This window comes from Melanotaenia boesemani, chromosome 14 (assembly GCF_017639745.1).
Source record: "Melanotaenia boesemani isolate fMelBoe1 chromosome 14, fMelBoe1.pri, whole genome shotgun sequence".
NCBI classification, from domain to species: Eukaryota; Metazoa; Chordata; class Actinopteri; order Atheriniformes; family Melanotaeniidae; genus Melanotaenia; species Melanotaenia boesemani.
Window position 1 is genome coordinate 2,159,187 of NC_055695.1, and position 26,652 is coordinate 2,185,838.

Sequence of the window (26,652 nt, forward strand, 5' to 3'; positions counted from 1 at the left end):
CTGCTGGGTGGAGCAGATTCTCTGGAAGACGTTCGTCACATTCTGCTGGATTCAAACCCAAAGCAAAGATGAAGAGTCGTCCCCCTCCCTCCTCTTCCTCTGCAGGTATTCAGGAGAGGAAGAGGGGAACTTTCCGGCATGATCAGCTGCCCGTTCTGGTTTCTGAGAAGCCCGAGGACACTGCTGACCCTGATGGGCTAAATGCAGCTCACATGCCGCGCTGCTAATTCATAAACAATGGATTGAAACACAGATGGCGGAGGCGTGCACGCACATGCACGCTCTGCTAATTCGCAGTGATTACTGGGCTGACGTGGGAGCAGCTGCAGGACATGAGACTGTTATTACACCAGGACGGGAACTCAAAACCGACTGCAGGACAGTTCAGCCTCTGTTACGATGCCAGTTGCTGCGAAAATGTCTCACAATCCACTAAAACATCATCTAAAGAGCTTTCTTGTTCTATTTTTTGAAGGGTTTGTCTCCTGTTGGACGTTGGACCTGAACGGTGTGCTACAAGATGTTTTTAATATGAACAATTTAAGAAGCTAAAGTCTTTTAAAAGGAAGTTTATAAAGGTTTTTATGTCTGGAGGCAACTCATTAAAATAAACATCTAGAAGAGTCTCAGCTTCATTTTTCTAACTTTATACAAACTATACATAAACACAGATCAGAAGCATTTACTAAACTAGAAACTGGACTCAGATTCCAGAGCTTGATCCTCGTTGCTTTGTTTTCTGGATCTTTCCGGACATGTTGCTGGAGCTTCTCCATGAAGCTTCTTTTTCTACCGTTTTCTTCTTTCTGGAGAACAAGTGAATTTCTTCTGAAAACGGAGGAAAACGTGTGGGAATTCTGAGTAAATAAGACAATCACTGTGTCTTACAGACACTAACGTTACATTTATTTATAAAGATTAGAACAAAATAAAGATGAATGATGTGATTTTTAACACTAAATATACCAAACACACAAAATACTAACATTTCGTCTGGATTCCATCAGGGTTCACGTGCAACTTTCCATCAGGGCAGCAGCTGCATTTTAACAAGTTTTCACTGTAAATCAGCAAATAACTTAATTAAACTATCATAAAACTTTTATTAACTGATTATAAATGAAGGCTGATTCCCTGTAGAGTGGGAATGTGTCTGTTTCCAGACAGAAAAAAGCAGGTGATCATGTTTTTAGACCTTTTTTGTGGATGAAAACATCAAAGGTTTTGCTTAGAAAAAGATCCACCAGAAATGGTTTTAGTTTGGCTTCCTGAGAGTCATGTGACAAATTAAAGCATTGTCATCAGTTCCCTGTGGTCATCCTGCCATTTTGCATCATTCAAAGACATTTAGTAAATGTACCAGGACCAAAACTGGTGCCTGAAGGCAACACGGTGCAATAACCAAAAGATCCGGTTAGCTGGTTTAAATGAGCTCCTCGCTAACCTGTTATCTTGTAAGCGAGATTAAAGCCGAGCCTGAACATCTCAACCTCAGTCTCGGGTGTAGTTTCTACAGAAATCAGGAAGGTTGTCTGTATGTGAAAGTGGAGGCCGCTCAGAATGAAACACCTTCTGTACTTCATGTCAACACAGAGTCAGAGTTTCAGCAGGTTTTACTTGATAATAACCGAGTTAACCTGGTTTTACATTTCAGTCATTCAGCTGCTAGACGGTAGCGTTAAGAGTCACAATATTAACACCTGGAAGTTGTTAATATTCACCTCCTGTGGGACTCGAACCTTCAAACCGGCTGCTAGACCTTTCCAGACCATGTTGTTTTTACTCCTCATTGGTGTGTTTGATGGACGGCGGCATTTACCGCAGGTAAACGTTTGATCTGGCATTTTACGGATGACTGACGGCGTTCCACAGGGTTCAATCATGGGACCCATTTAGGTTTTATTAGAAAACCTGTTCAGGTGATTGGTTCTCTTGGATTAAGTTGATTAAACGCTGATCTCAGTAAAACAAACAGCTATTATCTTTGCTACATCGATGTATAAAGCTGCTAAGAGGGTAATTACCACAACAAGTAATCTGATTACAAGTATTTACTTTACTCTGTACATGTAATTGAAGACCCTGTCCTTTCAGCTGCTGGCTAATGGGATGATGAAGAGGAAAATCACTGCTTTTATTGTAAAGATGCTTTTTGGTTTATTGTGTTTTATATGTTTTATATAAGAAAAACTTAATTTTTAATGGGTTGAATTTGTGTGGCTGCCATTTCGGCCAGGCCAAGGGGGAAATAAAAAATGAAAAAAACATTCTTATTCTTAATTATCTTCCTTATTTATTTATGTTGTATATTAATTTGTACGTTTTCTTTGTTGATTTTATCCATTTTATTAATTTTTGGTAGAAATGTCTCTTGTTTAATTCCATGTGGCCTCGAACGCCGGAGGTTAGTTTATAGGAAATAATAATTACTGGGAATAAAATCCAAATTACACAGAGCAGCACCATCAACGAGATGCAGGTGAAGTAGTTGGAGGATCATTCTGACTGAAAGAATTTGGCCTCTAGAATCTAAACTCTGTTTTTCTTTTGCTGATTGAGACACATTCTGTTCTGCATTATTAAATTAGAACATCTTGATTAGATTTGTGTGAAGCAGACGAACAGATCAGCAGAATCTTTGATTTGAGGCTCGTTTCCGTCACTGTGAAGCTCATCTCATCTCAGAGGATTCGGAGCAGCTGATTGGCCGAAAGATCACACACACCTCGGTTGAGCGCGCACACACCCCACCGTGAAGTCTGCAGAGTCAGGAAAACGTTTCTGGACGCCAACAATGAAAACACACCAACTGTTCTGCAGCTTCCCTGATGTCCAAAACAGGTTTTCTATAGAAATAGAAATATTTGTAGTTTGAAGTCAGTTTGAATCATTTTAACTTTTATAAATTTAGTTTCTACGTCATAAAAACTTCCAAGAAGTTTAAATGATCCAGAATCCACAGAGTAAAGACGTTTGTCCGGTTGGTCTGAAACTTCAGAGCTGCTGTAAAACCAGCAGAAAACTCGATTTAATTTTCCGTTTCTGAGCCTAAACACTGAAAACAAAACGAGCCTTCGTCGTTGGTTTCCAGTGAAATGAGACAATAACTTGACCAGGACTCATCCTGGCTCAAACCAAATAACAGCACCTGTCAATCATTCGTTAGCCAAACTCAGTAACGGAGCGTTAACTAGCTCGGTGTACAGCTGGAAAACTGTCGGACTTCATAAATGACGTGGATAAAAATGTTTTCAGGCCTCGACGTGTTAATGAGGCGAGTGGAGAAGCTTGGACAGTCTCTCCGAGGATCAGCTGAGACCCCCGCTGTACAGAAGAAATCCCACATATTAACTCTGGATTCTCTGCTGATGGAAACGGCTGCAGAACCTCAACCTTCTTTCTGGAAACATAACAAAGCTCTGAACATGGTGGATGAAAGGGTTAATAAAGCAACTGAAGCACCGTGGTGTCTCCAGCAGTAAAGCTCTGCACTGGTTGGGGTGCTGAGGTGGACGGATGAAAGAGACGAGCTTTCATTTCCAAACAACCCTGACGGTAAAGTGTCTGACACACAGATATAAATAGATCTGTCCACAGTGGGATGTTCAGCTGTTTGCTGGCTCACACACACACACACACACACACACACACACACTCGGTGGCCGTTTTCTCCTCCATCCGTCACTCAGCTTCACTCTTTACACAAACCAGCAGGTTTCACCTTCATCCTATCACATCCACAAACATTCAGACCGGACAGAGGACAGAGAGGATTATGGGTACTTACAAACTGCCTCTTCTGGGAAGGCTCAGCTCCTTCTGAAACACAGACACAGAAAAACAGGTTTTACTCGCTGGGTTCCACATTTCCAGGCCGAGAAGTGAAAAACATCAACATTTATCTTTTCATCAGCTGAGTGGGTACATGTGTTAGCCAGCAGGGGGCACTGTGACACAAACCAGTCCGAACTCAGGCAGCTGCCGTCTCTTCCCACATCTGGAAGTCAAACTCGGATTCCAGTCAGGAAAGGAGGAGAGAATGTGTGAAGGTGTCCAACCAGCGGACGGAGGAGCGTCTTTATGGACTTAATGAGCTTACAGAGGGACATGACAGCATCATCTTTCCTGGAAAGCTGCAGCTCCAACCACTGCTACTGTCTCTGATACTTTGTAAATTATACACACACACACACACACACACACACACACATATATATTTATATATATATTTAGTAAAATCAGAAACTCTTCTTGTTTCTCCTCTTTAGTTAAAAAAATAAAAATTTTAACAATAAAAACATGTTTGTTTTAAGAAAATCTGATTTCGTTTTGTCCTAAAAGGAAATAAATTGCTTGAAGCAGGCTTTGCTTTAGAAAATGAATCTTATTTCTTTGTTGATATAACTCATTTTGAGGCATTACGAACCAGAAACACGCTGTAAAAATGTCCTGCACTGAATCTAGATGAAGCAACAAGATTATTTTACAACCGGGAGTAATTTTCCTCAAACCATCACATGTAGTCGTGTCTCTTCAGCGTTCCATGAGCAGAAAACACGTTTGTCTTTTTCCATCTTAAATCTGATTTTAACGTCTGCCGATTTTCCACCAGTTTGTCCACTTTCACTCAGCATGTTCTCCAAACCCAGAAACCGTCACACACATCCAATCAAACTACTGGATGGTGGAGGGAGCTGGATCAGGCCAGCAGGGTGGACCAATCGGAGCGGACGGGGGTTTGAAGAGGGCGGCGGCCTCCACAGGAAGGAAGTGGACTGAATGCAGAAGAAGAGAGTCCGAACTTCATTTGAGTACCTGCTGATACGGAGTACCGATGTGAGTACTAAAAAAATCCCATCAGCTGGACCGGACCGTCAGAGAGGTTCACGTGTGACGTGTCAGACGTCGGCCTGCAGCATCCTCTAAATATGAGGCTGGAAAACTGTCAGAAACTTCATGAACAAGGAGGATAAGATGGTTTTTCAGCTTCTCTCACTGAGATGATGCCAAATAGGATATTTAATAAGACATGAGTAATAATTAGTTTATGAATTAAAAGCTTAGCGTGTTCATTTAACAGATTAATCTCTTTTCATGGTTCATTAACTGCCCAGCTTGTTCACACTGGTATCAGGTTCTGTAGTATCGAGTACATGCACATAGTATCCGACCGATACCCGATGCTGGTATCAGCATCACTGCAACCCTACTTTCATATTTTAGGATGATCAATGATTTAAAATCCATGCTGCTGCTTCCTTTAACCCTTCTTCCTTTTCTGGAAAAGTTCCAGATGAGAGGAAATAGGAGTGAAGGGGGGGGCGGGGCTTCCCTTGTTTTGTGTTTAATCCTCAACTACGGCGCCCGACACAAAGGCTTTCTGCAGCATTTACAGAACAACATTAACTGTGTGGGCTCCACCCGAGGGCCTGAAGATAATAACACGCAATTAACAGGAGGGAGCCGAGGAGCCGGCTCCACCACCGGAGCCAGAACTCATCATCAGCTCTGAATATTGATGAGCAACAACAAAGAGACTGCATGATGACACACACACACACACACACGCGCGCGCACACACACACACGAACACACACACACACTCAGGAAGGGGAAAACTCAGAGTTCCGGGGAAAACGGTCTGTTTAAAGTGTGTTTACTTGTTTTAACAGGTCACACAGTCCAGATAAGAAGCCTGGCATTTTTCTCACTGATTTAATCTAAACTACAGCTTTTTTTTTTACATTTTACTGTCACCGTTTACATCTTCTCACTTACTGCTTGATGAGTTTAATCTGCAGGATGGTATCATGGTCTGCGGGTTTTTGTTTACTTCTTGTTATTCTTTTGTAAACTTCTTTAGTTTCTGGTCAGTCTCTGGTTTTCAGTTTTATTTTTTAGTTTATCCACCGACCGTATTCTGTTCACACCTGCTTCTTGTTTTGTAATTAGCTCCTCTGCATTCATGCTCCAGGTGAAAATGCATATTTCAGACGTATTAAATCAAAATAAAAGGCAAGTTTACTGATGTAGCATGTTTTCTACATAAAAGCTACAGAACAAAACAAACTGATTCTGCACAAACAGCGAAGAATAAATTAAAATCATGTAACAGATAAAATCTTCTAAAATAACTGTGATGATTAAAAGCTGGCAGCAGTCTGGATAAAGAATGATTATTAGTGGTACCAGGAGCGAGCCCTGGAGAACTCCCTTCCTCACTCACAGAGGTCGTCTAATGTGGACAAATACGATCAGATTTACTTACATAAGAGTACATTAATCTGAATTTATCTGTCTGTCCTAAATTAACAAGAGTTAGAAGCAAAAACATGGAGGCGTCTTACAGAGACAGATTACTTCTGCTTACACAACGCACCTTGAACAGCACCTCTGTCCTAAGCTCGCCTCAGATAAAGCTATTAGAAACTCCAGTGATGGTGTTGTGGGTCAAGTGGGCTAAAATTATTTTACTTTCCTAATATTTATGCTGCAAATCTCCCACCGCTTTGTGCATGAACAGATTATCCTTGCACAGTGCTGGTTTAAGAGTGAAAATATGGGGATAATTTTGGTACAAAAAGAAAAACATCATGAAGATTCAGAGTTGAAGTGCAGATAATGAACAACTTGCTGCTGTGGGGAAAGGCAGGGCCTGTAAGTGAATGACCTAACCGTCCTAATGAACACCCTGCCGCTGCTTAACGGCTGCCAGGCGAGACTCCCAGCCTCAGACACCGGCCTGCTGGGACCAATGAGGCTCTAATGGAAGGTGTGTGTGGTGCAGAGGCCATAAGGGTAGGTGTGTTTGTGTCCCGGAATAACACATTTTACAATCAAAGAGCATTATAATTCACCCAGGTGGTACACCGACATATTAACACAACTAATCTCCATCAGTGGGTAAGAAAAGAGTGTGTGTTTGAGTGTGTTTGTGTGTCACCGGGGAAAAGACATCCATTTGGGTTGCTTTTAATCTCCCTACCGAGCAGATAACTCTTCCAACACTAATGCTAATGACAGGCAATTATACTGTGGGTTCACTCACTGAGGATGTGTTTGTGCAGCGATGGTGAGATAGTCATTACAGAAATTTTTTAAGCATGTGTGTGTGTGTTTTCAGTCATTAACATGAGTGAGTGGAGTAAAAGTGGGACTCTTAGCTGAGCAGAGGCTGTGGGAGGGAAGCGCAGCTGTGACCCCCGACATGCCAGCCTCCAGGTAGATTTCAGGATGAGAACCGCATCAGAGGCAGTTCTGTTAAATCACTGCTTTAAAAACACTTCAGTGGAGAGAAATCCTCCCTGAAACCACCAGCTTCTGCACAAAGCTTTGCTCAAACATGAGTCGGAAATTTAAATTACAAAACCTCCAGGATTACACTCATGGGCCTTTCACACCTGCACGATGCTGGTTCCTGAACCTAATGTTGAACCAACTAGTGCATTCTCACGGAAAGGAACGATCTGGAATGCCTTTTAATTGGGCATCAGAGTTTCTCAATCATGACCCGTAGCATCATCAGTGGGTGAAGGCTGGATTTGGCTGAATGAGATTTAATGAAAAGACGTGGAGAAAAGCGTCTACTGAACCTTTGGTTGGGGATCCAATCAGATCAGAGGTTTCAGAGAAAGGTTCCTTCAGCTGGTTAGAGTCCTGCTCTGTTCGATGACTTTCACTCCATCGTAGAAAAAATAAATGCAGATGGAGTCAATAAAGTCACTAATATAACCCAGAAATTCCTAGATGTAGAAGAAGAGCACTCTCCATTTTCCTCTTGTGGATGTCCACCACAGTTGTTATTTCCAGCTGTGTGTCCTGTTAAAACAACTACTTCTCATAGTGAATTACAACAACGTAGCCTGCCCCAACGGGTGACTCGACAGAGCTGAGATTGGTTAATGTTGCAGCTTCTTCATGCCTATATTGACAAAAGTGTTATTGGAGAAGTTTTAGATATTATTGAACAAAATGGCGACCGGGTTACCGGCGACCAGGTGGGAATGATGAGGTTTAAACATGCAAACTTTTTTTTACCCTGACTCTTAAAAGAATCAGAATCAAGAATCGTTGGGGAACCGGAATCGAAACATGGAACCAGAATCGTTCAAATTCAAATGATTCCCAACCCTATCCACCAGGATGTCCTACCAATATTCCCAGTGAGGACGACATAGACTGGACTCCTATGAAGAACCAGACGGTCCTGGTTTGTTGTTTGTAGCAGTTGGATAGTTCAGTTGGCAGAGAATCCGTTTCCCATGCAGCAGACAAGAGTTCGATTCCCCCAGGGAATGAATAACACCTTCCAGTTGGGTCCTTAGGCAAGACCCTTAATGCTACTGCCTGACCTCTGTAAGCTGCTTTGGATAAAAGCGTCTGCTAAATGACTGTAATGTTTACACAAAACACATGTAGCAACAATGCCGCAACAGCACCACAAGTGGTACTTCCAGGAGCAGAAACGAAGCAGGATTTGTCCCGAACGGTCTTAATCCCAACCGCTTTCATCCATCCACGCACCAGGAAGTTCTAGACTTCCAAAACTGTCCATGTTTCCATCTGTTTGGCCGTGTAGAAGCTGGTCTGAAGCAGCAGGTAGTTCCAGAGGTTAAATCTTTCCTGGAGGGATCTACGACATCACAGATTTTTATAGGAAATCTAGAGCTAAACTCACATCTAAACTGTGGAAATACTCAGACAACGTCTCATATTTTGGTTTATTTGTTTTCCAGAGTTACAAATCTGTAAGTCACATGACTGAATCCCAGTAACACAGCTCGACTAACTGATTTAAAAAAGATATAGAATGATAAGAACAATTAACACACCCAGTGGGATATTAATGAAAGTGTTTCTACACTTTCATTCATCTATTGTTTCCCTTTAGCTGAGCTCATCCCTCCTCAAATCACTCCACACACACACTTCCTGTTCAGCTGCTGGATGTCACTGCATGCAGCTGTGTCTCCCATCAAATGGACAAACGGATATCCAGAAGTGTACAATTATCCGGGCAGCGTGTGGTCCTCCACAGAGACAACAGCCTGCTAATTAGTTTCAGCTATGAGGAACATCACCCACCCACACAAGAGAGAAGAGCTAATCTGGACTCATCAGCTAGTCTGCAGCAGCTCCGCACTTCCTCCAGACAAAACAAGCTAATCCTAATTGGAATTTACACATTCAAATGAAATCTGCAACGGTCTCCTGGAGGGGTTTTATGTAGATAATACATGGAGGGAGTGGTGGAGTGTGTGTGTATGATTGACAGGTGGATTTTAAACAGGCTTTCTGACAAGTACAAAAAAAAGAGTTCAGTTTCTGTTTCAAGCTGAACCCAGATGTACTGGGACTCAGAAAACAAAGAATCCTCTGATGAGGTTTCAAATGATTTAACCTTTTTCTTATTTTCCAATCTTTGGTCCCTAAGCCCCCCCATCCAAACAGCTGTGACCCCCACCCAGCACCCGCTTCCAGATCAATAAATCAACTTTTCCAGTTGGGATAAAAACGAAGGCAGAGCTTTGTACAACTAATCATCCACGTTATCAACTCAGCCTTCTAGTACAGGGTCGTCCTCTTCATCAGGTCAACCTTCTAGTACTGGGTCCTCCTCTTTATCAGGTCCGCCTTCTAGTACTGGGTCCTGCTCTTTATCAGGTCCGCCTTCTAGTACCGGGTCCTCCTCTTCATCAGGTCCACCTTCTTGTACCGGGTCCTCCTCTTCATCAGGTCCACCTTCTTGTACCGGGTTGTCCTCTTCATCAGGTCCACCTTCTAGTACCGGGTCCTCCTCTTCATCAGGTCCGCCTTCGAGTACCGGGTCCTCCTCTTCATCAGGTCCACCTTCTAGTACTGGGTCCTCCTCTTTATCAGGTCCGCCTTCTAGTACTGGGTCCTCCTCTTTATCAGGTCCGCCTTCTAGTACTGGGTCCTCCTCTTTATCAGGTCCGCCTTCTAGTACCGGGTCCTCCTCTTCATCAGGTCAACCTTCTAGTACCGGGTCCTCCTCTTCATCAGGTCCACCTTCTTGTACCGGGTTGTCCTCTTCATCAGGTCCACCTTCTTGTACCGGGTCCTCCTCTTCATCAGGACCGCCTTCTAGTACCGGGTCCTCCTCTTCATCAGGACCGCCTTCTAGTACCGGGTCCTCCTCTTCATCAGGTCCACCTTCTAGTACCGGGTCCTCCTCTTCATCAGGTCCACCTTCTAGTACCGGGTCCTCCTCTTCATCAGGTCAACCTTCTAGTACCGGGTCCTCCTCTTCATCAGGTCCACCTTCTAGTACCGGGTCGTCCTCTTCATCAGGTCCGCCTTCTAGTACCGGGTCGTCCTCTTCATCAGGTCCGCCTTCTAGTACCGGGTCGTCCTCTTCATCAGGTCCGCCTTCTAGTACCGGGTCGTCCTCTTCATCAGGTCCGCCTTCTAGTACCGGGTCGTCCTCTTCATCAGGTCCGCCTTCTAGTACCGGGTCCTCCTCTTCATCAGGTCCACCTTCTAGTACCGGGTCCTCCTCTTCATCAGGTCCACCTTCTAGTACCGGGTCGGACCTTTTTAATCCTGGTGTGATAGATGAAGCAGGTGGTGGAAACCTTCCTCAGAGGTTTTCTCCATATTAACATGACAGCATCACACAGTTGCTGCAGGTTTGTCGGCTGCATCCATGATGAGAATCTCCCGTTCCACCACATCCCAAAGCTGCTCTACTGGACTGAGATCTGGTGGCTGTGGAGGCCGTTGGAGTCCAGTGAACTCATCGTCCTGTTCTTAGCTGACAGGAGGCACCCGGTGTGGTCTTCTGCTGCTGTAGCCCATCTGCTTCAAGGTTGGACATCTTGTGCATTTGTTTGTGTCCTCAAAGTCCATCGCAGGTTTAGGAAATGTCTTTCTTTTAGGTGTGAACTGAAAAACATGGAATTTTGGCTCCGGATGTCAGACTGTCCAGAGCTGATTCCTTGGATTAATTAGGGTGACCAAGTTTTAGATCTGAGAGTCCATTTCTTAGTAAAGTTGGATACTGATATATAGCTGAGGTAGCACTGCCGCTACTCGAGTTGAATGGGCGGACGTGTTACAGACCCAGTTAACGCTCATATCCAGCAGATGGATGTAACAGCAGCAGGTCAGACGAGTGTTCAGAGCCGTATGTTAATGTTACCTGAATGCATCAGGACATCATTCAGACGTGATGCCAACACAGTCGCTGCCACCAGACTGTAGCTGTAGACCGACGTCTGTTTGCTCCAACAACGTTGAACACATATTTACTGTCTGCTCCCCACAGAAAAGCCAAACAAAAAGAGACGTTAAATATTTACTGAGTAAAGAATGTGAGCAGAGACGAGCTCCACTTCTCCTCACGGAGCTGCAGGCTGCAGCGTTCCAACAAAACGCTGCACACACATCAGCTTTCACATATACGAAGCCTGAGCGCCGCCCCCCGCTGTGCTAGCGCTCCATACCCATCTCCCAGGGGAAATATAAGAAGACAAGTGGAACCTTCCTCCTCCTCATCATCATCAGTTCTTCCTGCTTGTTGTCTCATCATGTTGAGTTCATGGCTGCATTCAGCTGGTGGGCAACAAACTTCAAAGAGTGTGAAATTGAAAGTCTAGACGCCCCCCAGTCCCAGATAATAACATACACACAAACACACTTTTTACAACAAACATCTTGGAGTTCAGTCTGTTTGTCTGCAGGTTCCCCTTGATGCTGCATTCACTGTCGCACCATAGCAAGAGGAAACCACAGTTTCACTTATTCACCTTTATCCCTTCTGCCCTTCTTAAGCCGTTTTTTACATTTTTCCCAAATTTTTCTTTTCATTTGGAGATCATTTAGGTTGTGTTAAACAACTCAGCTCATTTTTTTAAACCCAGAGCCTTAAAACATTTTGCATCCTCAGGTGACCTTCGTGACCAAAAATGTCCATGCACAAATACCTTCTATAAAATGATCATATACACTACTATTCAAAAGTTTGGGGTCACTTCCCTATTGAATCACTATATTTTTCACATGCGGGGGATGGGTCTATGTAGTATAAGTTTGTGTAGCATCAGATACTCCCTTTTAGGACCTTAGTGACCAAAAATGTCCCATTGACTTCCATTAAAACCACATATTTTAATCTCCCAGTCATTCCATTCATTCTTTTGAAAGAACATTTGTGATATTTGACATTTTTACTGAATTCTAAATACAATTTGTGAAATTAATCATATTAAGAAAGATAAAGAGATTGCTGGACGAAAACAAAAACACTGAATATGAATATACTCAGTATATGAATACTGAATATAACTCTGGTTAGTCTCATGGCAGCTCCCCCCTCACCATGCACAGCACTTCAGCTTTCACAAACGGAAAAAATGTGCAAAAATATAAATTTTTCTCATTTACAAATCGACTCTGAGTGTTGAGAATAAAATGTCTGCTTCTTATGAAGGTTGAGGCATTGTCTCTTCCTCTGCTATGATGCTGTAGGAAGGCCTGTAAACGTAGAGGAAGCATGGGGGTTAATGCCAGTGTGAATCCTCTCAGCAGGAGCGTTACGTTTGTTAGATCCAGGGCCGTGCAGGCGACTGACAGACATGAGGGGGGTTTGCAGCAGAAAGATACAAATTGAACAGTTTTCAGCTGAATGAAGAAGGGATGACAGGCGGAGAGAACTCCTCTGGTTTCCTGGTAATGACGTGAGGGAGGGCAGACCGGAGGGATGAAAATACAGGCAGACACAAAGGAGGAAGAGAAAATGAGCACTTTGTTTGTGAGACACACTTGAATGCAGCCCGCCGCTGCGATGGAAACTGGGTCACACATCACACCGCGGCAGCCTCACCTCCTCCTCACAAACCTTTTCATGGAGCTGCTGCCTCTCTGCGAGCGTTGGCGTTTGTTGTGCTTCTTAACAGACGTTTCTACATCAGGTCTGCCAGATTCCCAACCGGCTTTCAAATCACACAGTGGAAAAGTCCAGACACTCCAGACATGCATCATTCCCACATGTTCCAGCTATTTGTACACAGAGGATTGTGGGAGCTTAAATAGCACTAAGGAGGAGTGTGACGCCTCATTTCAACACACGTGTGATCCAGTGAACGACCCGTGTTCTGTCAGTTTGACACACCTTGTCCGAACAGCATAGCATAGCATAGCATAGCCTCGTCTGTAGTTAGACGACTTTATTAAAACAACACAGCTATGAATGCTGTCTTGACCGGTGGAATACAAGATGGTTTATCCTGTTTTGATAGGTTACAATGACATTTAACTTAAACATTACATGTTCAGTTCATGCTCATTCGGTTTGGGAGAAGGAGCTGGATGCTAATAACTCGATGCTACAGTGTTTAAACAGCATTAACAGAGAAAACTAAAATAAGTACGGCTTCATACACTTCATCTGGGTTTTAAATACAACGGATGTTCTTAAGCAATGTACATTTAATATGTAAAACAATCCACAAAACTAACTGCTTCACAGTCGACTGTATGCCGACACAATTTCTGCGCAGTCAGTGCTGAACTGTTGGGTCGGTCGCAGTTTTCTGTGCTATGCATGCTCATTAACTAAGAGTAGCTTTTCTGAGGGGTATGCCAAACAGTCAGGACACCGGTCGGACAACCATCAGCTGCTCCATCAGCTGCTCCGCTCACCATTCAGAGAATGAGGTTACATTATTCTGTTATCACCATGGCTACCGAATGAGCTCTTAGCTCTTCTTTTATTGGCCAATACGGCTTGTTGACGGGAGACGGAGACATTCAGGACACACACACAAATAAATATTGAGAAAAAAGGTGTAAACAAAGGAGCAGAGACGAAGGGAAAGCATCCACCCATCCATCCATCCATCCTTCCACCCACCCACCCATCCATCCATCCTTCCACCCACCCACCCTTCCATCCACCCACTCATCCTTCCATCCTTCCATCCTTCCATCCATCCATCCATCTTTCCACCCACCCTTCCATCCACCCACTCATCCTTCCACCCACTCATCCACCCATCCTTCCATCCATCCTTACACACACCCACTCATCCTGCCACCCATCCACCCATCCTTCCATCCACCCACCCACCCATCCTTTTCTTCTAGAACAGTAAGGACCGTTACTGTCGTTAGCTGGCAGCCAAAGTCCAGCTAAGCCCTGTAAGCTGTGTTTAACCTTCTGAACGAGGCTTTATTTTATCTGCTCCCTCAACATCTAAACAAGATGTTTATGTCTCCCTTTGTTTACTCTCCCTGCAGGTGTTCCCTGACTTTGGGCGACATTGGCTGAACTGATGATTTCATGTCCTCTACGTTTATTTAATGCTGAGAGCTGCTTTTCTGTTTGCTGCTCATACAGAGTTCGGACCAGCTGCAGAGCGCTGGGGTGGTGATAAATGGCTCAGAAGCTGATGCAGATATGAAACATGGCAGCTTTCTGACAGAAAACACCTCCGACTTCCACCCATTCTCATTCCCAACGCCCCGATGCACACACATTCTCGGATTCTGCATTATTCTCTGACAATGAGCCACTGTGTCGGATGAATTCTGAATCCACCCACGCTCGACAAGCGGGACGCTGGTGATGAGAAACAATTACACCACATATTAAATCTGGGGGAATGCTTCCCCCTCGATGAGCTCCTGGTGTCATTCCAGCTGCACAATTCTTTCATCCCGATTGGCCACAAACACCGGCTGCTCTCACGGCCCGGGGACCAGGAGGGGGGCATCTGCTAAGCTGATGCAATGCACCGTGGGTAATTAATTACCAGATTTGTGGAACATTCCAGAAACGGTGGGGTTACATAAATACGGGAGGGAAGACAAAACTTTCCTGAAGGTTTAAACTGGGAACATTTGCCGTTTGCAGGGTTTTAATAGAGAATCCAGTTAACAAGAGAAAGTTTGACTTCAGTCTGAGACTGAAAGGACGTAAACTGTATGCTGAAGGTTTCTATTGAAAAAAGTAAAGACCTTTGTTCTGGTGGCTTCACCTAGTTAAAATGCAGATGAAATTATTTAGTAAAACTTGGAGGAGAATCTGACAACTAATCCAGTTACCTGGCAACAGGTCAGTAACATGACTGGGTATAAAAGGAGCATTTCAGAGAGGCAGAGTCTCTCAGGTGGAAAAATATCGAAGATCCACCATCTACAGTGTAGAATATCATACAGAATCAGAGAATCAGGAGGAATCTCTGTGTGCAAAAGCTCATTTAAAATGGTCTGAGGCAATACACAACATCCGGAGCATCATGGAAGCAGAAATCCAGCAACCAAGGTCCAGGACTGTAGATCAGCTAGAATCCTGCATCAGACCAGAATGGGACAACATTCCTCTCCTAAAACGCCAGCAACTGGTCTCCTCACTTCCCAAACGTTTCCAGACATGTTAGAAGAAGAGATGCTACACCATGCTGAACATCACCCTGGAACTACTTTTTACACCGTGCCGAACATCACCCTGGAACTACTTTTTACACCGTGCTGAACATCACCCTGGAACTACTTTTTACACCGTGCCGAACATCACCCTGGAACTACTTTTTACACCGTGCCGAACATCACCCTGGAACTACTTTTTACACTTTTTTCACTCAAATAATAGCAGTTTGTTAGCTGTTGACTAAGGATCCGTTCCGCACGGTGTAGTGACATCTAGTGGCTAAACTTGGGATTTTCCATCCTGCTAAATATAAAATAAATGGACCATTATAGTCAGAAGACCAGGTGGCAGGCAGCACCAAAGATAAGTGAACGACTTAGTGATGAATAAATCTATTATTACTTGTAATCGATTAGCTGTCGTGGTTTTGCTCACAACCAACTGTAGATTTACTTCTCAGAAGTTCTTAATCAAGCGTCGAAGAGTCTGTGGTTGTAAAGTTTTAATTTCTGAACATAAATCCTGGAATTTTATAATTAATATTTAAAATACTGATAGAAAAAGACCAAACAGTCCGAGCTGTGTTCAGGCGAGGTCTGGGAAAAACTGAGCCCAGTAAACAACGAGCTGCTGCCTGCTCCGACAACATGGTGAATGACACAATAAATCAAACACCTGATCACCTCCCTCACCCTCACTTCACTCCATACCTCCCCCTGCCTGACTCCCCAACACTGGGATGGCGGCGGCGGGCGCGCCACCCTAAGGGCTTTTTCTTTTATTGTGTCTAGAAGCATCAGCCTGCAGGATGACAGATAAAAAGGAGGCAAAAGACAAAGAGAAGGAGGAGAAAACTGGGACAAAAAAAGAGGATGATTGTGGATCTGTGGAGGCTTAAACAGGAAAAAATGCTGAGAGAGAAAATGAGAAAATGATGAAGAATGAAGAGAATCAGTTCTGTTTAGGTGTGAATATATAATTTATAATATAATGTTAACGTAACGGAAATCATGTTTAAATTTATGTTTGAGGGGGAACCGTTTTCACTGCTGCACCACTAAACCTGCAGCAGAGTAGCTGTTTGAGGGGGGACCGTTTTCACTGCTGCACCACTAAACCTGCAGCAGAGTAGTTGTGATTTTGGAGATGTTGAGCGGTGAAAATGGACGGAGAAAGTTCAGAAAGTGAAGCTGCAGCAGAGGTTGAACTTGATGACGTATCTGTGGTCTGTAGGCACTTTGGTTTTAAAAGGTCAGATGTGAACCACAGAAATATTTACGCTGTTGTTGGAGCAATCTGCTGCTAACAAACTAAGATCAGGAGACTCCCCATCCTAGGTAAAACTGAACAAGATGGACGACACTCCAGATGTCACGTAGACGAGTTTGGGAGACAACCAACGTCATCACAATCCACACAGACAAAGACCTGGTTCTGATCGGGTGAAAGGGGGATTCAGAGTGAAGGTACAGATTTTTGCTTTGTTCATTTTTCTTGGATCAGCATCTCCTGCAGTGCTTCTGTCACTCACAGGAAAATGGATGTCAGTCATGGATGGAAAAATAAAATGAATACTGTGAAATCAGTGAAACTATGGAAAACATCTTGATTCTACCACCCAGAATAACTAACAAGCTCTGATTATCAAACTCCCACAAACTGGATCCATTCAGTCCAGCAACGTGGGATTGTGAGAGGGCGTGTTGCCGTCCATCATCTCTGCCCACGCTCATCTTTACTTCCTGTCTTAATCTCTCTTTTCTCTTTTACTAGACGCTCAGACGGGAGACCACCCCACAGGATGATGCCCCCCCGTTAAACAATGAAACCAGCTTCTTATAGTAGAGCTAAGACCCCCCCCCCCCGCAGCATTTAATCATTCTGAATCAGCATCGGCGTTTCGCTGTAAGGGTGGTTAAATAAATTTGCACTGCTCTGAAAACTTCGGGGCCTTTTCGTCTCATCTGGTTTAGAAATCGAGTTTCACAGTTTTATTTCAGATTTCAGCACAGAGGACGCTGCTTCAGTTAAAGTCCACTTCAGCCTTTCTTTTAGGTCCAGGAGAAATTCATTGTGGGTAAAACTACTTTAGTTTGAGGTAAAAGACAAATTTATTTGTATAGCACATTTCATATTCAAGACAATTCAAAGTGCTTTACATAAATCATTACAGCAGGGTGCAGACAAGTGCATAATAAATAAATAAATAAATAAAGATTAAAAGAAATGCAATTAATGAAATAAAAGCAGAAAGAATATGCTAAAATAAAATAGATAAAATGCAAGAAATAAAGTTAAAGACAATATTAAAACATGATTCCAGCTTTAAAGAACCAGATGTAGAGGTAAAGTCTCTCCAACAGTGATAATCAGACACTGTTATGAGAAGATCCTCAGAGAATCGCAGCATTAAACACTCCCGGCTTCCTCCATTTATCTGGTTAATTGAAAGGCTAACGGGAAGCTGGGAGAAATTAGGGCGATTTTTCATGGAGCGCTCTGTGAACAGCTCAGTGCTTTGTTGGAGTGTTTTTCTGGCCTCCTGATAAGCAGCAGCTGCAGCAGAAACGTGGACGAGGTCTCCAGTTATTGCTCGGCTAATAGGAGCCTGGTATCGATTTACCAGCAAGAGCTGAGAAACACAAGGATGATGGATGCTGACACAAACGGAGGGAAAAAGATGTTCTAGTAGTAAATGAACTCAGATAACCCCGACCTGATAGCACGATGCTGCTGGAAACCTGGAATACTCACACAGGAACTGGAGCTAAATATTCTGTAGATTTAGAGTTTTTAGCAACACCTTGATGGTTTTCATTTTCCAGCCGTGGTTCTGGTGTAAATCTGCTGCTGTGTTTGGGATCTTTGTCCTTCTGCATGAGACAGTTCCAGCTTTAGCTGTTGAACAGACTCACATCTGACTCCAAACTTCAGACCTCAAAACCTCAGAACGGAAACAGCTGAAGGGAGTTAAAACTGATATAACCCTCAATCAATCAGCAGCGTCTTCTCCCTTTGGCTCGACTCTAAACTTTCTTGTTGATCAATCAGAACCTGCCGTGGAAATCAAAACACCTGAAAACACCTACAGCTGCAGAACAAGACAGTGATGGACCAGAAGTATCTGAACATTTTCAAGTTTTCAGGTAAAGAAAACAACCGCAAGCAGCAGCTCTGAGCCACGCATCAACAGGAACCCGAAACGGTGGTTCGGTCTGAGGAAACCAAGCTAAATGAGCGTTGCCGTGACGATTTCCCCTAGAAGTGCTGCTGTTCTGTGTGGAAGTTAGAGAACTACCACATTAACATCCTGAAAATAGCCAGCGTGTCATACCTGACTGCGTGCTGAAGCCGCCTCACTTGTCTCCTTGATAATGTTCAACCTCAAACCGTACCAGCTGACGGAGCGCCTGCAGGCCAGAGACCTCCTGTTGGCGTCGACTTCTCCCTGAGCCTGCAGCGCCCATGGACACGCCATCGCCAACACCCTCAGTCCTACATTTCACACTGAAAACAGCACTTTAATACCTCCTAATCCATAAAGAAGATTTGCCTGTTTGCTTTTAATTGGCTGATTTTTTTATGTCTCATAAGTTCCTCACAGTGTTCCACATGGACATTATTCCCTGCTGCAGGGCTGCAGGGGTGAGGGGCTGCAGGGCTGCAGGGGTGAGGGGCTGCAGGGCTGCAGGGAGATGAGGCATGCATGTCTTAAAAGCTAAAGTATGTTTTTTCCCCATTCGCCCAGTTACCTCAGGGTTTATCAATATTTCACAAGGCTGAGAGTGGGAAAGGAGTCTGCTCAGTCCACTGTGACCCGAGGAAGAGGAGGTAAAGAACAGAACCTTTCCATCATCCTGCCTCTACAGGGCACCATTAGAACTTCCAGCCAACATGGCGGATGATTAAAAGAGCAGGGAAACACCGGAGTCAATGAGAGCACCAGAAATAAGCAAAAGTGAGACAGAAGATGACGGATGACAATGAGCAAGAGGAGGAGACAAAGAAGGAGGAGAAAATCTGGAACATGTTTACCAGGTCGGCTGATTTATAAGACTTATTAAACTTTCTGTACAAAACTGTTTTAAATTCATTCAACCTGTTAGAAACAAAGCTGCCTCGTAACTTCTGCTAAGCCCTTCATGATGTTGGTTGTTGTTTACATGCAAAATCTCTACAAACAGGATCCTGATGCTCAGAGATACTTTACTCAACAGCTTCAACGACATAAACACACTTTTTAAACTCACTCGCACACCAACCCACAAGCATCGGTGGAATAAAGGCTTTGGATGGATGGATGGATGGATGGATGGACGGATGGATGAATAGATGATGGATGGATGGATGGATGGATGGACGGATGGATGAATAGATGATGGATGGATGGATGGATGGATGGATGGATGGATGGATGGATAGATGATGGATGGATGGATGGATGGATGAATAGATGATGGATGGATGGATGGATGGATGAATAGATGATGGACGGATGAATAGATGATGGACGGATGATGGATGGATGGATGAATAGATGATGGACGGATGAATAGATGATGGACGGATGATGGATGGATGGATGAATAGATGATGGATGGATGGATGGATGAATAGATGATGGATGGATGGATGGATGGATGAATAGATGATGGACGGATGATGGATGGATGGATGAATAGATGATGGATGGATGGATGGATGGATGAATAGATGATGGATGGATGGATGGATGGATGGATGGATGGACGGATGAATAGATGATGGACGGATGATGGATGGATGGATGAATAGATGATGGATGGATGGATGGATGGATGAATAGATGATGGACGGATGAATAGATGATGGACGGATGAATAGATGATGGACGGATGATGGATGAGTTAATGGGAAGAAATAAAACTCCTCCTCTCATGAATCGGGTCTGGTTCAGCAGCGTCGTCGCCTTCAGGCTTAAATCCGTCAGAAAAAAGTTGGGACATAAATTCGAGAAGCTTGTGACTCATATTCCAGGGAAATATATTCAGGAAATTTCTGATAAATAGAAACATCTGTTATCAGAAGGAGGAGCCGATCCTAAAAACCTGCTTGTTCTGGAGTTTGATTAAATTTGAGGAATCTTCTTTAAATCCATGTGACAGCAGTTTGGGATGGAAGCCGACACCACCTGACTGGAGGTGGTGGAAGCAGACGGACGGGCTGATGTCAGCTGCCTCCATAAAGATGGTGGATTTAACAGGGAGCGGGACAGACGGGCTTTTGTTTGGGTTTAAAGGAAACGCTCGCTGCTGTCCGAGCTCTGAATGGCAGCACTAATCCTGCTGCTCACACAGCAGCACAACACACACACTTCACAAGCCGAGTCCTCAACACACCCGTTTTCACCAGCCACTCATGTTTCTGTCAATGACAGAGAGAGGACTGGTGTTAATTTCCTTAATGCACATTTTTGACCAGACGAAAACTAAAGGAGACTAAAACCCCAGTAAAAAACAAGAACTGGGACTAAATCAGAATGAATGGACTAATAAAGACGAGATGAAAATGTAGTTCACTAAATAGAAACTGGACTAAAATCTATGGTCCTTTTAGTTCAGGAACAAAGACGAGACGAAAATTAAAATATTATTATACAATATGATTCTGTCAAATCCTGTCTCCTCCTCACTTTGTCGCTATATTAAGCGAGTTTTCGACCCCTCTAGCGACTTTTTTTCACAAAAGCGACTAGCAACAAATCTAGCAACTTTTTCGAGAGGCACCCAACTGCAGTTAAGATGGCGGACGACGGCACCGCCATTTCTCAGCTCAATCCCGGAAGTGACATAATCTAGACGCCGGAATGTTTTCTTCTTCGTGGGGAATCAACACGCACTTGCATCCAGACCCCGACGAAGTTCTTCTTCTACTGGCAGTAAGACGTGACGGAGAAAGAGCGTACGTAAAAGAGTATTTTAATTATCATCTATCTAACAGGTGGTATCGTCTCTAATATGCACTTTTTGCTATCCACAAATACAATATATAAAATCTTTAGAGGTCATTAGCTGCTGTTTCTCCACCAAGTCCATCTTTGAGATTTATGCAACGATGCGGGCTAATGTTAGCTTATACATATATATATACATTAGGGCTGCCACGATTATTCGACGTAATCGACGACGTCGACGCTAAAAATTCGTCGACATTAATATTTGTAATCGACGCGTCATTTAATTTTATTTTACTGTGCTTTCTTAATAAACGCTTTGACTAAGGCAACAGCTGCTTCCCTCCGCACCACTAGTACGCGCAACTCGTGTGACGACAGCTTCACTCAGCCCCGGTCAAAGCTTCTCATCTCATTCAGTTTTCAAACTCATGGCGGCTAGAGGAGATGAGTCGTGTTCTGCATCAAATGAGTGCGCTAGTAAATGTTTTCAAAGACCGAAGAGTTATAAAGTGTGGCAGTATTTCAGGTTAGGTGATGATAAAAAAGTGGTTTGCACTCTCTGTAAGGTGTCGCTAGCATACCACAGCAGTACAACCGCAATGCTCGAGCACCTGAACAGGAGACACACGGGAGCTACCCTGGATGATGAGCCGCCTGAAAAAGCAAAGTCAACGTAAGTGTTTTGACTCACCTTTACTAGTTAAATCCGCTATCCTTTAGGCGGCAAGAAGCTGTTCTCTGTCTGCTGGCTTTTCAAATGAATACATGTAGAAAACATTTAGGCTAGAATCTATGATCACGTTAGATTGACGTTGTAGCTGTGTGTTACTGCATAGGATTGACGAGCCCAGTGTCTCTGGTTATGTTACTTCTGCCTGTTCTAAAGACATTTCATTATGTTAATAACAGCATAAATAGCACAAGGAATAACATTTAAATAATCGAAATTCATATTGCATACAATTAACAAATTCATGTATACTATGAAAAGAGTCGATTTTTGAATGGTTGATTGAATAATAATAATTAAAACAATTTTTAAAAATTACATGTTAAGTAATTTTTTTTTTCCTCTTTCTCTCAGTTTTAGGCAAAGCCATGTAACAACCTTCCTCCAACAAAAGTACTGCTCACCACAGTTGGCTACAGTGCTAACTGATAGTGTCCTGAAGATGATCATAAAAGACATGAGGCCGCTTTCAATAGTAGAAGACGAGGGCTTCGGTGCTATGGTTAACATTCCAACCTGGCTACATTCTCCCTAAAAGAACATGCTTCACCAGCATGATGGAGAAGAGGTATGGTGATGAATTATGTTATTTGGAGCATGAGTTGGACACTGTTGTCCTTTGCACTCTAAATATGTTGCACTGTTGTGCACTTTTTCCTCATGCTGAAGTTTCTTTAAATCTGTTTCACATTTCTAAGAGAACTTGCACTTGAATACTTGATTCCAATGCACTCCAAAGTGTTGCAATTGTTTAATGTGAAAACCCATTTGTTCCAGTTTTAACATTTAACATGTGTTAAATAAAATGAACAAAATTAAATGTCTTGTTTTTTTGTGTGGAAAATTAATCGTTTAGATTAGTCGATTAATCGATAAATTAGTTGATAGATTAATCGATTTAAAAATAATCGTTAGTGGCAGCCCTAATATACATATACATATATATATATATATATATATATATATGTATATGTATATACACATATATATATATATATATATATAATATATATATATATATATATATATTATATATATATATATACATATATATCAAGCGGTTGCCTTCTTACAATCATAGGGCATTGAGATGAAATCCAACGATGTTGAAGCATGTCATTTATTACCAAGGAAAAATAAAAATGAAACACCCGCCATCATCATATGGTTTGTAAACAGAAAACACAACTTAAACTTAAAGGGACAAATATTTACATCAATGAGCACATGACAAAGCACAATGCAGACATTACCAAAAAGGCGAGATATTTGAGGAAAATAAAAAAAATCAACACACCTGGACTGCAAACTGCAAAATATTCATTAATCTTAATGGATCACCAGAAGAAACAAAAGTTCTGATGGTAAAAGGTTTGGAGGGATTGGACAAGAATCAATAAATCTCATCCGCAAAATGAGGTAAGAATCTCCCGCATAACCTACAGCGTACATCCAAAGAAGTCAGTCATCTTCAGTTAATGACAATATATTCCAGGAAATGAGCCGGACCGTGTGCAACTACAAACATTTCAGTACACGGATCATAGACAGGATATGGAATGTAATGTTGACCCAGATCAAAACTTCTTCACCTCTATATGTAATGAATGTTGTTATTATACTGACGAACAATATAATAAAATTAACAAGGATGGAAAATTATCAGTAATACATGTAAACAGTAGAAGTCTTTATGTAAACTTCACTAACATCAAGAACTTTTTAAACCAGTTCAAACAACCATTCAGTATTACTGCTGTCTCAGAGACATGGTTACTGAGGACAAAGGAGTAAACTCTGAGTTGGATGGGTATGAATTCATACACATGGATCACAGATACAAAGGTGGAGGAGGAGTTGGATTATTTGTGGACAAAAAGTTGAAATTTAAAGTTATAGAGAACATGTCAGTGATAGACAATATGCTTGAGTGTGTATCAGTGGAAATTTAGAGGGAAAAAAGTAAAAACTTGATTATAAGTTGCATGTACAGGTCACCAGGCTCGTGTGTCGAACTGTTTGGTGGAGGAAATATTTGCAGCTAAAACAAACAAAACTATAATAATCTGTGGGGACTTCAATAAATCAATAAATTGATTTGCTTAATGTGAAGGAACACAGAAAGACGGAAGAGTTCATCAATAAATTATACAGCATGACTTTGTACCCTAAAATCACCCGACCCACCAGGATGACGTGTCATAGTGCAACACTTACTGACAACATATGTTCCAACGACCTCTTCAACAACTAGTGGAATTTTAATAAGTGATATCAGTGACCTTTTACCAGCATTCAGTGTTTAATAATGACGGCAGGTTTATTGATCATGATAAAACACTTAAATACAGAAGACTGAGAACAACTGAAGCAATAGAGCAGGGGTGGCCAACGTCGGTCCTCAAGAGCCACAATCCTGTAGGTTTTCCATGCATCCCTGCAACAACACACACAATCCTGCAGGTTTTCCATGCATCCCTGCAACAACACACCTGGCTGAGAGAGGGAAGTCTGGGCTTCCCTGCTTAGGCAGCTGCCCCTGCGACCTGACCACGGATAAGCGGCAGAAAACGGATGGAAGTGAGGGTGAAAGGTGGCATATTTTCTGAATGGATTATTTGTAGTTTGTATTTACTGGTAAATGGTAACTTACATAGCACTTTTCCAGTCAGCTCACTCAAAGCGCTTTACAGTACATATCACATTCACCCATTCACACCTATACCTCGATAGACACATCGGGAGGCAACGTGGGGTGAAGTGTCTTACCCATGTAGTCAGGGAAAGCCTGGAATCGATCCACCAGTCCGGTTTGACCTTCTGGTTCCAGCTCTGGTTTGACCTTTGCTCCTGAGCTACAGGATGATGTATTTTCCATTAAGCTGAATGCTAACTTTAGGTCAGTGTCTCTGCTACTGCTTTGATTCTCTCTTTCTGAATAGTTTAAGAGCTTCAATGAACAGGTTTGTTTTCCAGACAAAGTAAATCATAAAAAAGTCTCGATGAAGCTTTCTGAAGGTCTTCTAAAGTTTTTCATTCCCCCCTATTACTAGTCCAGTTCTGGTACCAGAGCAGTTCCAGTTCCCAGACCAGTTCTAGTCCAGTCCTGGTGCCGGACCAGTTCCAGAGGACCTTAACTTGGACCTCTGAATCCTTCAGACAGAAAAAAGGCTCCTAACTCGCTGGATGAAGCAGAGTTGTGTCGACACATAACAGACAACTTAGCAAAGAACCGGTTTAAACTGGATCTTTAGGTTCATCTGTTCCCATTTCTTTGGTTTCATGTGTGAAACCAGCAAAGATCAAACAGTCTGACAGGAAACAGGATTTCAGCAGCAACAAGGTGCAAACAGCTGGTAGCTGGAAACTTGGCTCATCTCAGCATGGAGGCAGAAACTGGACACGTGGAGGACAGAAGAAGAAGAGTCAGGACTAAAAACCATCTACAGTAGAGGAACAGGACCTGAGAGATGCATCTGGACCATCAGCTGATCCATCTACTGTTGGCTGAAGCCTCATCAGAAACTGTCTCCATGGAAACGTGGCTGTCAGAGAGTCCAAAGAATAGTTTTGGATAGTTCTTCAAGGATCCTGGAGAAATGTCCCTGAAGACAACCTAATGAAATAACAGAAAGCTTCTCTAAGAGGGTTCAGACTGGGATGAGGAATAAAAAATATTCACTTTAAGGTCCTTAGAGCTGCACAGGATATTGCAACAGAGCTACTTTGTGTAGTCAGAGAGAAGATTTTACGGGTTTTTACGCATTTTATTTGTTCATTTCGATCAGTTCACTTTTCTTGTCTTATCCTTAGTATTCCTCAACCTTCTCCCCCACCTTCTCCCCTTCATATTCCCTTTTTAGCACCACTTCCTGGAAGAGGAACATCAGAGAGCTACAAATAGAAAAGAATGACCCCCTTTCAGCCCAGCAGGACGACCCAGAGCCATGTCTGCTCGCTATCTGAGCGACCTCTAACCTCTGACCGCATTCCTCCTCCATGCTGAGGTGAAGTGTTGGAGCTCCATTCTGTTTGCTCTGTAAACACCCCCCCCCCTCCACCCCAGACCTGATGAAGCGCCGACCTCTGACCTCAGACTACTACGCTATCCAACCAGGGAGCTAAAAAATAGATGTGACCTGGGAGGAACCAATCAATTCCCACAAATCGAAGCGATTGCAGGCTCAGTTTGTGTAATAGAAGGATTACTGTGTAAGAGGACTTTTAGTTCCTGAAACAGCTAAAACACGGAGTCGATAATGAGAGTAAATGTTCTTTGTTGGCCTTTAAAAGGTAAAGATGAGCTCCTCCTTGATAAATTACGTAATCTAATACAATGACTATCAGGAATGTGTTTTTTCTGCTGAAGACAAATGGATTGTGTTTTTGTTGTGGCAGTTTTTTAAACAACTGGGTAAAATCTCCACCAATGTTCCACAAATTAATGTAAAACCCTGATTACAAAATTCTTTGAGTGAACTGTGTTCACAGACAGTGGTTTCTGGAAGTCTTCCTGAGTCCATGCAGTGGTTTCCAGTAGAGAATCATGTCTGCTTTTAATGCAGAAAACTGCCAGCATCCAGCCTTGTCCCAGCA

At 42.9% G+C, this 26,652-nt stretch overlaps 1 protein-coding gene across 5 annotated transcripts in view; it reads right to left on the reverse strand.

The window, feature by feature from the left end:
- The window catches only part of mast2 (microtubule associated serine/threonine kinase 2), a 193,746-nt gene that overhangs the window by 84,993 nt on the left and 82,101 nt on the right, over positions 1–26,652 (reverse strand). For all 5 annotated transcript variants that reach the window (XM_042006040.1, XM_042006038.1, XM_042006037.1 and 2 more), the window contains one exon: positions 3,788–3,819. In XM_042006040.1, coding sequence (XP_041861974.1) covers positions 3,788–3,819 — 32 coding nt within the window. The remainder of the gene's footprint in view (positions 1–3,787; positions 3,820–26,652) is intronic.